We start from the raw sequence: 13,506 nt of genomic DNA on the forward strand, positions 1-13,506 counted from the left end.
TTAATGATTTTGTGAGCAGGAGGGTCTGTGGTGAGCGTGCCTGGTGTGTGAGAGAGGGAGAGATGCAGAAAGGGAGCGGCAGGGACGATTCCACGCACTAAATAAGCAGTCACTCCAGGAGTCACACTGTTGTCGTCATCACATCTATTTTTCCAGGGGAAGTACATATGAGCAGGTTGCACATATTGACAGATGAGAATACTTGAAGCAGAGTCCTTGTGAGACAAACTGATTGATTTTTGCAGGTGGATATCAGTTTGTTAACCAACGGTCCGCTGGAGAAACAAAAGGTAAGTTAATAAGCGACATATTTGATTGTGTTATTCATATAAAGACAAAAAGGGATCCAGTGGTCTAAAAAGAATATGAGTGCAATAGGACTGTAAGGCAAGGCAATTTTATTCATAACGCCTCTCCAGTGTGCATAAATTGTGTCTTTCGTGCAAACTTCTTTGTGGAATTATTTTAGGCAAACGTGCGGTGTCATTTATTATTATTATTATTATTGTTTTCAATAATAACCACCTGTCTGGTGTACATGGTCACAATAACTAATCGAGCTGGCATTTTCAAGGCTGCTTGTTATTTACCACGCGAACATGTACCACGAGGGTGTGTCTGTTGGCACTAATCGCTGGCTACGCGGATATTGCAAAAACGGGATAAAAACCATTATTAATCCACTTGTCATTTTCAAGTAAAATGAACTCGTTCGTTATGACACTGCTGTTTAGCTGTTTCCGTGAAAAGGAAAATCACCAGGCGGATGATGGCTCGGGTTTTCTCAATCATCAGATAATCCACAGGTTGAGAGACGCAAAAGTGGATCAATGCGAAGACGTCACGCATCGGATATTGAGGCATATTGTGCAAGGTGTTTTTTGTTGTTGTTTTATGTCAGTCAACCCAAACAACACGTAACTTAGCTCAGAGCCTTGATGGATCGTCACGAGTAATAGAGAGGTTATCAGTGTGTGTGATTGAGGTCTCCCTTTGTCCCCGACAGGCGACTTTATCTGGAAACAACCGCTGAATGTACGGTCACGCTCATTATTTATTTATTTACTTATTTATTTATAAATCAGTTATCTTAGAAATCGTCTCAATGTAGGCCAGAGATTTCGACCTTAAAGATGCACGCCACACCCCTTATTCCTGTTTAAGTGGAGTCAGTGTTGTCTCTGCTTTAACCCATTTCTCTTTCGGCGCCACAATTGTCAGTTGGAGACAGTTACCATGGCGATAACTGGACACTAAATTACGATGGCTGTCATAGTGGTGTAACATCATTATAATGGTAGATATAGAGGTCAAGGCTGTTTTTTGTTTTGTTTTGTTTTGTTTTTTGGATTCATGCATTGTACAGCTGCCCCACATTGTATTGATGTTAATATATAGGGCTCTTTTCATATTTAGTTGGATTTATTGGGTTTAGATAATGCCTCAGGGTTATTAGTCACCCAAACTAATTTCCTTCAGACACCCGCACTACTCCAAAGTGTAAAGTGAAACAGGAAGATATGGCCCAGTTATCCCAGACAATATTTTAAAACTGTGTTAAAAGGTACGCCTGATAGCTAACCAATAGATCTACAAAGCAAATAGTGTGGTATCAGTCAGGGAAGTGCAAATTGAGGTGCAAATGAAAACTACACGAATTTGCACTTCCCTGACTTTGAAGCACACAGGAAATGCCAGTGGGGGAAAACAACAACAACAAGAACAAAAACATCTGTCATGTGATAATTTCAAATATCACCTAACCTCTGTTTCATTTGGTACATGATAGGCTATTGATAGAACTACTATACTATTATTACAGTATAGGGTCTCTATCTTGCAATATAAAGCGCATTGAGGCAACTGCTATTGTGATTTGGCACTAATATGAATTAAATTGAATTGAATTGACTGAGTGTTGGTGTAAGTGGGGTGTGGTCATCTGTAAAAACACACACTGTCATTTTAGGATGGATTTTCCTTCATGACCTTGTTGTTTTTCCCCCCACAACTCCTGCATGAGAGTTACACATTTGCCAAGCAGTATAATGTCAAAGGTTAAACCATTATTTTTTTTCATGTCTCTGTGATTCTGGAGCACTCTGCTGCCCTTGTGTACTTCACTATCTCACTGCTGTTATTGCTTTGTCCCTCCTTGGCCTTTGTTTTTAAAGCTCTTTGCATGTTATACTGTAAATGTCACTACAGTACAACAGGCTGCCCTACCACAGTCCTCTCCCCTCGAGACAGTGTCTCCTCTGCATGCCCTTCACCTGTACTACCAGACAATGTCTAACCCTGTCAGCCTGTCTCCCAGTCTCACTGGCTTTCAGCTTGCCCTTTCCTCGTCCCAACATTACAGGAAACAGCCTCCATTCAATGTTGTTGCCTTTTCCAAACAGATATCATCATCACGTCTGCCCTTTTCTAGTTCTGTACTCTCAGAAAATAGAAAGCCTGGCTGAGGAACTTGATATTACCAAACAATGGTGCAGATTAGACAGAGGAAAGATGGAAAGGCAACTGCTCAGGTGTCATGTTCACACACAGGGAGAAAAAGGCTGGCAGAAACAATCAAACGATACATTATATGGGGAAGTACAATTGTGCCAAATGTCTAACTCGTTCTCACAGGAAAAATATGACACTGACCCACCCAAGGTCAAAAGTTCTACACTTCAGAAGGAAGCCAAATTGAACTCAAACAAAAGTCATTGTAATTTTTGTACTCATCTGATGGTCATGGATATTGGCCAGAGAAGTAAGTAATTTTAAGCTAAACCTATGAAGCTGATATTTTAGTACTGGTGTATAAATGTTTTGTCTTCATCCTTTTGTGGGATATTTGATAGGACTTGGTAGATTACTGGTTTATGTCATATACAAGTACATTGTAAACCAAATTATGATATTTTCTTAAATATAACCAAGTTATCCCATATGGAAAAGATATATATAAATCTTATAAAGTTTGTATCTGTCTTGTGTGAAACTTGTATGAAAAACATACAAGAGTGAAAACACATATAAGATCCCTTGAAAAATTATATAATGAAACTTGTATGTTTTGGATACTTACTAAAACAATATATGAAAGTAATGAGAAAGTGGTCACTTTCATGAGTAAATCATATAAGTTTTTACTATTTCTTTTCCATATGGGATTTAGTGCCTAAACCTTACCTAACAGTGAGTAAACTGTTAAACTGAACAGTGACTGAAACCGAAAAGAAACAGTAAGCAGCAAAGTATAAAAACTCCACTACTGACTAGATTATATATAGTGTTATATATAAAACACTCAAATCTAAGGAATTTCATTCCTTCAAACACAATATCGTAAAAAGGTAGTGTAAAATAACAGGCATCAACTATTTTTCTACACATCTCATCTTTATGTCTAGCACTCTAAATAAATATTCTTCTGCTTTTCAGCCATTAAAAATCAAGACTTTTTGCAGGCAATCTAAAATCAATCTAGAATCAATCTAAAATCAATGCCTCAATTGCTGAAACCGTTGCAGAACTTTTTCCAAGATGATTTTTTTTTACTGCTCAAGGGACAGCTCTCTATGTCCTTACAAAGAGGGATGAGTGTTGCGGTCTGAATAAACTTGCTATATTATGTGTGACGCTGATTGCGTGCCCTTTAACCTCAGACTATCTTTGGCTACTCTGAAATCAGCTGAGGTTGTCCGGCTGGCCACTTAACCCTGGGCACTTACTGTCATATCTATGCCATTAGCAAGTGCCTGAGTAAGAAGGACACAAAAGAGCATCAAACTTCTCTCCATCAGCCTTGGTATGGTTCTGTCTACTTTTTCAAAATTCTCTCCTTCCATTAGCACCAAAGTGACAGATCGAGCTTTAGATTACCAGTGCAAGAGAGCAGCTGGCTGACACACATTACGCCATATTGCTCTTGCTGTATTATGTTGAGACATATTATGCCAAGACATTATTCACATGAATAAGTGAACAATTCCCCATGTCAGTATGACCTCAGATTATGCTATTTGATATAAAAGCAATCTTGTGTATGCACACACACACAGGTGACATGATACATTTTCCTCATAATGTTTACTGATGCACAGCCGGTGGTAATGCATCAACAAATGTAACATATTCAGGGAGGAATGATGCCACCTTGTAAGTGCTAATATTTACTAATAGCCACTTGAGGTATTGCAAAAAACAAAAACAAAAAAACAAATCATTGAAAAAACCCATTTTCTCCTTTTATAATTAAAAAGCCTTTTAAAAAGCATTCAGGTCACTCTCCCTCTATCATGTTCATAAATGTAATTTTTGTGATGTCATCACCAATTAAAGGCTTAGTGGAAATCTGATCTGTGGGTGGGCCCAGGAGGATAAAAAAACTTTCACTGACTATTGATTATTTCTGATAAAGGCTCATCAAGCAGCCAACATCTTTTAGAGCACAGTTGCTTCTTGCTATCTGCCTTTTTATTTATTTATCTCATATCATCCTTGATAGTGTTTTTCCAACAGCAGTTTAACAGCATGTGAAGAGTGAAAGATGAAAGTGAAAGACCATTGAAAAGGGAGTTGCAGGTGGCTCACGGTCAAATACCTTCCTTTATTGTAACCATCATCACGGCTGTCAGCTCTTTGATTATTGTGATTTTAGCCACAGTAAAACTAGCATGAAAGATGAAGCATTAAAGATTAAAAAAAGAAACTAAACAATTGTCCATGAAACAAGGAGTGTTTGACAAAATAAACATAGATGACTTGCTTAGCTAATGAATGACCTATTTTTTTTATGCCTGTTGCATGCTGCACGTGAGCAGATGCAGTGTTTATTAATAAAGTTGAACTGCATGTTAATCTTCTCAAATGCACACCTTGAAAAAAGAGGACAGAGCTTTCTGTCTTGTCTGCTTAGTAACAGGTGTGGGGAAAAAAAGTCCTGCGCTAAAGGAAGCTATTTTCTTTTCTATCACTGGGATGTTACATAGAACTTTAAAGGTCTTAATAATGCAACATATAAATGAATACATTGATATTATTTATTTAAAAGGGACAGTGCATATTGTTGAATATATCAATGTAAATAAACAGAGTTAGCCAAAAGGCTACTTTTCATCTGTTGTCCCTGGCAGGTCGGACTAAAACGGTAAATAAGAAATTCAACACACCATCAAACAATGTACACCAATCTAGTCCATACACAACAAATTTAAAGCATAAAATTTCATAGGACTGTAAGAAAATGCAGAACAACAAATGTTGTAATTTTTAAAATACATTAAAAATAACATATATTAATATCAAATTCATGATCACAAATCTGATTCCCCTTTAGCCATTATTTGAGATGAGTTTTAAATGATTTGAAGGTAGTACATTCTCCTATTACAGCTGGAATATTATTCCAAATGTCACTACCTTTAACTGATAATATCTTTAACTGATGATTCCACCTTATGATTTGAGAATCACAAGGTGGAATCTATAGAAATGTACTTGTGTGTGAAACAGGCATTTAACAAAAAATATTTCTTCTGTTCAAGGTCACATGCAAGGATTTTTGTTTCAGATGTATCATTCTATTGGATGGGACAGCTTCATCTGTTCCTCCATCGTCATCTTATGTCACATCATTTTAGAAATGTCCCAGTTACTATTGTGCTGTTTAGATCTGTTTATAGCTCACAAATCAAATAAGTGGAGCACAACATACAAATTGCAAGTGCGCAGGAATGCTGTTGTTCATACTACAACTAATGACCATAATGGGATAATTTGTTTGCTTAAATGCATTATGTCCTATACAAGTGATGCAGCTGAACACAGGCAAATAGACAGATGGCTAGATGGACATAAATAGACCCAGTCAATCAGAGGACCAGTTCAGTTCTCTTAGAATTAGTAGTCGATACTCTCCGTTAACAGTACTAAAGTATGGGTTATAAAACCTCTGGAAGGTGCAGTGCAGACATCCCATGGTTTGTTTATAGATCATGCATGTTGAACTGCAGACTTGTTTTGTTTTATTAGTTCACACAGAGCATTGTTCTGCTCCATCAAATCCATTGCTGTCATGCTGTGTTTCCCATCTATATTCATTTAGAGTGAAGGATTATAGTCAATAGTCACTGTCAGCTGATGTATAACAATCTATCAGACACTTTATTTGCACAAGCTAATTTGATAGGGCTTTGGACTGCTCACTAAACACTGATCCATGACACGTATTTGCATTCAACAGCCATGTACAGTGGTATCATGATATTAGAGTGACAAAAAACATAAACAGATTAACTGAACCTGCCATATGTTTTGTTTGTTTACATGCTACAAAATAAAATCAAGAAAGTGGTCTAAGTTGGTCTCAGAGATTCAAACACTAGAGGTCAAAGGTGAGACTCATTCATTATGCTAAAACACAGCCAAAAAAGACCAAATCTGTTCATTTTACACATTCTCACACACCTGAATTTTTATCACCAGATGGTCTGGATGATGTCAGAATGCAAACTGATTAACTGAGTTTCAATTTTACTATAATTCCCTTTACAACTGATCACAGAATAACTAGGAGGGAAGAAATTTCATAAATTGACTTGTTGTAAAAAAAAATATTGTTAATTGAGGGTATAGAACAACTTGATGCATATTTTTTCAGCACTTGAAAGTTGAGCCCAATTCTGTAGTCCTTGGATTACTGCACTGTGTTCAAGGACAGATTTTACAATCTCACAACTTTTCTAAAACCTTACTTTAACACTGAGAAGTTTCGGGACACCCAACATTATTCACACAAGTTTTTCTCAGTGGATTTAAACCAAGCAACATGAGGCAGCATTTAATGTCTAGAAACTGCTAAAACTTCCCATCCATCCATCCATCCATCCATCCATCCATCCATCCATCCATCCATCCATCCATCCATCCATCCATCCATCCATCCATCCATCCATCCATCCATCCATATGTGTAATACCTTTCATTTCTATGTTACCGTGAATTGTGTTAATGATATTGTGAAAAACAAACGTCCCTTCCCTGTGCAGAATGTCATGACAACCCACGTAATAACGCTCTAGATATTTTAATCTGGGTCAAAGTGGGGAACCCACCGGCTGATTGACACTCCAACATAGCGAGTTGTGGAGCCATATACCTTGGATGTCTAAAAAATGATTAATTAAATAAACTGAATATTAATAAATACATAAAATATTTTAGCTCATTATAGTTTGCCTGGACATAACAACATTATAGTTGCCTGAACATAAGAGATATCTCTGTAGCAGACATGGTGTGTGTCTGCACGTGGGTGCGCACTGAATAGCCTACATAAAAATAGGTCAAGGTTGTGTGATGCCCACAGAGACGAAGAAGCAGTCTCTGCCAGAAAAAGAGAACATGTATGGCTCTGAACACAGATCATTGTGCAAGATAAAAGCTGTATCCACAAGCATTTGACATCTGCTATACTCCAAAAGGCTGGACAGAGCAAGTGTTGTGCGTGATGTGAGTCCTCTTTCCTCTCACTCAATAGGTGCGTAATTGTGTGGTCATCATCTTGCGCAGTATACCTTGAATGCATGTTCATTGTTGCTGTTTTTGTACCAGACTGCAGACATGAATGTGCTGGAGTGGAGTGGGGAAAACAAACAATCAAACAAACAAACAACAAAAATCCCCCTGACTGTCTATTTTGTCTTTCTTCAATTCTCTCTCACCCCCCCCCCCCTTTCTTTTTCATTACTCTGTGTCAGCAGTTGCCATGGAAACTATTTTGCTCATCGTCTCTTCACTCCTTGTATATATGACTGGTAAGTACAACCCTGCTCATGCAACACACACGTGCATCCATGCATACAAACACACATGCATGCACACTCGCCGATTGTCCATAGGGAGGCAGTGTTGGTGCAAGCGGTGACATTTCATGGAAAAGGACTGGGGGTGGACAAGTCAAATCCATAGAAAAACATCAGTTTAAGTGTGGATTTTACTGATTGCATGCCTGGTCTCTTATTGTGTGGGACTGAATTTGCAAAGATATGTTTTTCATCTTTCACTTATGGCCCTCTAATTTCCTGTGTTTTTCCCCTTTCTGTTTTCTTTCCACCTTTTCACTTTAACCACTTAACACTCTGCCTCGCAGCTGCAACAAACACTGATACAGAGGGGGGTGAGTACTCTTCCTGTGGTCTCTAATGGGGTCAAACATTGATCTTAAGTGCTTTACTGATGATCTATTCATGTTTAGATCAGACTCTTCGGATGTACTGATAGAGCCTTAAAATTACCAGACCAAGTTATTAACCCAAACAGATTCTAGTTTTGAAGCCATATGAGCAGTAATTTGGCAAGAAATAGAGTTGATAAAGTAGGATAAATATATAGGATTTCAAAATCTATGAAATCTAAAGTGTTGCATCTAAAGAGCACTGTTTCAAAGTCAAACCATCATAATGCTATTACTGAAAAATCACTGCTTGAAGTAAATGACATTTTATATGAAATCTATTTAATATGTGATATTATTATATGCAATATTGTTTCATGCCAGCTTTCCCCAGCTTATCTCCTATTGACATATAAAGCTATAAATATTTGTACATAAATAACAAGAATCTATTAAATAAGTACCATGTGTTTTATATTGTGTATTTATGTAAGCTGGATATGATAATGTGTGAAGTTACAATTCGTTATTACATTAGAGTTTCAGCTTACAGTGCCACTCCAGACTGAAACTAGAAACACACTGACTTAGGCTTAGTATAGTCATTTTAGCACAAACAAAAATACTGAGATATCCTGAGATACTGTTATTGAGATAAACATCCTGTTCACAATAACATTTTGTTTCTGAAAAAACAAACAAAGAGTATTTATCTTTTTAAACACATGCTCTTCCAGTCTGTATTAGCTGAGGAGAGAGACAGATCACTGAGTTAGTGGTCTTCTATATCCATTTCATTTTCATTAACAGAGCAATAATTTCCTGAATGACTACCAATACCCTTAGGAAAGCTGATTTTAGTTGACTAATTTTCAAGATGAGTCATAAAAATAATTATATAGATTACAAAAGAAGAAAGACATGGATTTTGTCACAAAACACTCAGAAAAGTGTATTGATAATAGTGATACAGGCTTGCAACTGAGACAATGTGTTTTGATTTCTCATTGTGGTTTTATAAATGTGTTTGTTTCCCTGTTTGCAGCAACCAATACATCTGAAAACCCATTTATTTATGGTAAGTTAAAGCAAAACCTTCTGAAATAACTAGCACATTGAAAGTAATTACATAGACATAGACTCATTGTAAATCCCTAAAAATAAATAAATTAAAATTTTTATAAAGCATTATTTGCGATAAACAATGATTAAATTACACCCCTGCTGTTGCTTTCTTTCTCCTGCAGACTATGAGACCTTGAGGATTGGGGGATTGGCATTTGCAGTGGTGCTGTTTACACTTGGCATTCTTCTAATCCTCAGTAAGTTAACCTTGTGTGTGTCGTTTCATCATGTCTACACGCGCTCTCCACTATAACCAAATGTTACAATTTAATTATAAAAAACTGCATTTTCATAGAATTTTCACATCATTCTACTCCATGACCTTTCTTACGCGCTGTTTCACATAACACTTTAATAGTGATGACACAGATGTTTCGTTCACAACAGAACAATACAGCTGACAGTTTAATGTGTTTCCAGGTCGGCGATGCCGCTGTGGTATTAAACAGAAGCCCAGGTATGTCAGTGTCCCTCTCTGATGTACAGAAATGATTTTTTTTTTGCTGCATGAAGAGCTTTTTTGGGTCATACTATTTGATTTAGTTACCATGACAACCTGTGGATCCTCTCTTCAGGGCCCCCGGAGATGAAGAGGCACAGGAGGAGAATCTGATTGTCTCCAAGGGTAAGATGCACATTTTAACTCTTGTCATTTCCTCCTCACCTCAAGCTCACCCTCTGACATACATCCATAATTAAGTTTCCTTCTGAGAGAGCCCATAGAACACAGGAACTGGGAAATCTGCTCCTTTTGGCTACATTTCAGAATATCTGCAATATCTGCTTTTTTTTTTTTTTTTTACAGTTAAAAGGCTTTTAAACAATCAGTCAAATGTGGGATCATTTTTTGCAGTGTTTCTGCTCTCATGTTATCCATTTGTCTAAAGCTACTGATGGAAGATGCATTGTGATCCTTTGGTCACATAAAACCAGTAAAATCACAGCAAAAAATATACTTTACGATATGCTATAAAAGAAAAAGTGCAAATATAAACAGTGTTATTACTGTCATTATTACATAACAGTGCTTGATATATTTCAAAATATTTTTAAATAACATCTTGAAGAGGACATATATTCTTACACCCCACAAAAAGTTGGTGTATACCGTGTATTTCCCCATTATGTGGTTTTCAAGTTTTAGCTTAGAAATATTGCTTAGACTTTTCATTTTAAAGTGGATTTAGTCCACTGTATATAACCCATGTTTTAAAGAGATGTTTCAGCACCTGTTGCTTTAAATCTGAGTGAATCTTAGCTTCTTTTCATGCCGTCTTCAAGAAGAGCTCAGTGATTCACAAGGTAGCAGGGAGAAAGTTTGTCTTTAGGCTTTAGACCAGAAAGTTTTTCTTTAAGATATTATTTTTAGTTTTAAAGTGAAAATTGGTTAAACTTATGCAACAAAACTACTTTAGGTTTGGGGAACAATCAAGGTTTGAATTCAAGTACACCTTTTCAAGAAAGCATATGGACTATGTGTTTTAATTGAATATTTTGATATGATATTTATAGCATTTTTACTGAATTGCATGAGTTAACTTGTGTGAGTTATAAGAGTATCTTCCACTCTAAAATGTGCATACCTTGTACATTAAGTGAGTGAATACATATACTCTACAGTAGTGCTCTTTGTTATAAGGTCACAAGTACAAAATCCAGGTACTCCTTGCATACTTAATGGCCCTCAATTAGCAGCAGAGCCCTGAGCATTGTCCTTCACCTTCAAGTGATTGCAAGTGAGTGAATGTTTTGGCACAGGAGAGGAATATTTAACAAGAAATAACTCTAGGCAAGTTTAATGTTTTGCATGTTCGCTTCAGCTAACTCACTCATCATTGACCTTTTTCAGCTGCAGCAGCTGCCAAGGAGACTCCACCAGAGAACTGAGGCAACTCTAAAGAACTACCTTCTGAAATGAAGATTTTATTTGATACTTGTCTACAATAATAGTGAAGGTGTGGGTGATTATTATAACCGGTCATGCGATAGGGTAAGAGGGGAGGTATATGTTTAGAGGAGTAATGCTGATATGTACATAATTCTTGTGCCTGCTGTTCTTCGTTGTGATCATGCCAGTCCCTCCCTCGCTGCCTGTGCTCTTGTCCATTCCTGTGCCTTTCTGTGACCGTGTCTCCACTTCATTGTCGTAGCCAGTAGCACCTTTAATGCAAGATTGTCTTTAAAAGAAAAGAAGACTTTCAAATCTTGTGTGACCTGCTGTTCCTAATTGTTTTGTTAATTGTCCAGCGTCATATTTTGCCACAGTTAGAATATAACACATACATATATATATATATATATACAGTATATATATGTATCAATACGATATGTGTATAAGTAGTACTGACAGTTCACAGAAATATGAATATCTTCATTTACGTTTAAGTGTGAATGGCTGGGTGTGTTTGTGTGGCCACATGAGTGTAGTTATGTGTGCATGCATATCCTGTATGTGTATGATTGTGTGTACATCACAAGTGCATGTGCATCTCTACATGCAAGTGTGATGAGCCTTATATAAGACAATCTCAACTGCCACAGCTCTCTTGAGGGAGCACAGTAGTGTGCAGGTGCCTGCATGGGCCCCTCCACCGCAGTGTTTAACAGTTCATAGTGGAGGAAGCTTCTGCATCAGCTATCTCACTGCCACCTTCTCCACATATCCACTCCACTGCTCTGTCACTGGCTCCGTCAGGATTAGCTAGTCTCCAGCAGGCTATAATTAGTTTTCCCATACACACTCACTGGTGCCACAAATCTGTCGAGCCAGGGTATCGTTCTTTTCTCTTTGTTATTTGTTTAGTCAGTCTCATGATGTTTTAAATAACTAGACATGCATTACACTGCCAGAAGAGAGATTAAGTTTGTCTGTGGAGTTTGAGAGTCGTGATATTGATATTATTTGTTTGCCAGACTACATTAATAGTAGCCTAATGTAAGCCAAATTATAGAGAGAGTATAGATGACTAGTCCTTGTTGTCACCCTGCTGCCAGGTCGGGTTTTAACCAGTATTAAGTCTGAAATTAAACATGACAGCTAAACAAGTAAATATGTTCATTCTTCACACAAGAACCTTGTTGTGTGGCAACCTGTTGTGCTTTGGCATAAATAAAAGTGGCGGAACACAAAACGTGTATTTTTATGTTTATTTCTTTTTTGTTTTTATTTTGCTGAAAACCTGATTTTGTTGTAGAATTTGGATTCTTATTGTTTTCTTCAGGGAACTTTCTATAAACATTCATTTACATGCAAACGTCAAACAGCATTTGAAATCACTCTGCTGTTTTCCAATCAATGTCAGTCAAGGTTATAATACTGTCACTTGGGGCTATGAAACCATGTGTCAGGGAAAGATTTCTCCACCTGAAGACTCTATAACATGCCGCATTTTCTGTTACGATTCCAAAGGTTGAAGCAGCTTTTGTTTATTGGCACCAGCTTGCAAATTTTATGAGACTATAAATATGTAACTGAGCGGCTGAACTAAAATATGCCTGAGCGTGGAGGGGTGGTTTAGTGGGTGGGGATTTCTACTGTGGGAGTCTGGTCTGGAAATGCAGACAGGGCCACCCGCAGACACACCTGGACAGTGGTGATACAGAGCCTTCTGCAGCTCAGGTGAGTGACTGCTCTCTTAAAATAAATATTAAAATAAATGTGGCACAATAATCTGTTACCTTAAAATTATTTAAATAAATGTTAGAGCTGGATCATGTATGGAAGATACATGTTTTAATAGGTTTAAGTTAATCTCTGTGTTTATTTCTGTATTAAATGTGAATTACCGGCATTCCTGCAATGAAAAGTTTAACCTTTGAATGCAGGCTGTCCAAATAGTCCAAAACATGTTCTCATGGCTCAGTTAATATGTGTTGTAAAGCTGGGTTTAGAGGACAGTAGTTTGTTTACTAAATATCCTGCTAGATGCCCACTTTTAAAGAAATCTCATAGCAGTGATGTAGTGCTTGACTTTAGGGGTGCTGTCTTTATTTGCCAAAATCACTATATATCAATTAGGCAGTCGTCACAGCAGCTTCTTTTCCATGTTCTATCTATAACCTCTATCAGACTGTGCAAGGTTCAAGGTTAATGAATATTGGAGCTGTAATATATTAATGAGTAACTGCCTGGTATGCCCTTATGCTCAGTGGTGCATTGAAAAGGCCCAGGCACATAAAGGATTAAAGAACTGAAGTTCACAATGCACACA

At 37.3% G+C, this 13,506-nt stretch overlaps 1 protein-coding gene across 2 annotated transcripts; it reads left to right on the top strand.

The window, feature by feature from the left end:
- The first annotated feature begins 51 nt into the window (after positions 1-51).
- Positions 52-12,453, top strand: fxyd6 (FXYD domain containing ion transport regulator 6). 2 transcript variants are annotated; one of them, XM_085430124.1, is made up of 8 exons: positions 52-290; positions 7,755-7,811; positions 8,147-8,173; positions 9,216-9,248; positions 9,418-9,492; positions 9,716-9,752; positions 9,871-9,920; positions 11,145-12,453. In XM_085430124.1, exons 2-8 carry the CDS (start codon positions 7,763-7,765, stop codon positions 11,180-11,182), a joined length of 309 nt encoding a protein of 102 aa, XP_085286250.1. In that variant the 5' UTR covers positions 52-290; positions 7,755-7,762; the 3' UTR covers positions 11,183-12,453. The 2 variants fall into 2 exon arrangements, with proteins under 2 accessions (XP_085286250.1, XP_085286251.1); XM_085430125.1 differs by having other exon boundaries at positions 7,758-7,811.
- The last annotated feature ends 1,053 nt before the right edge of the window (positions 12,454-13,506 follow it).

Source organism: Copadichromis virginalis, linkage group LG14 (genome assembly GCF_057382275.1).
Source record: "Copadichromis virginalis isolate Kocher_CV1m ecotype Utaka linkage group LG14, C_Virginalis_male_GT1.1, whole genome shotgun sequence".
In the NCBI taxonomy this organism is placed as follows: Eukaryota; Metazoa; Chordata; class Actinopteri; order Cichliformes; family Cichlidae; genus Copadichromis; species Copadichromis virginalis.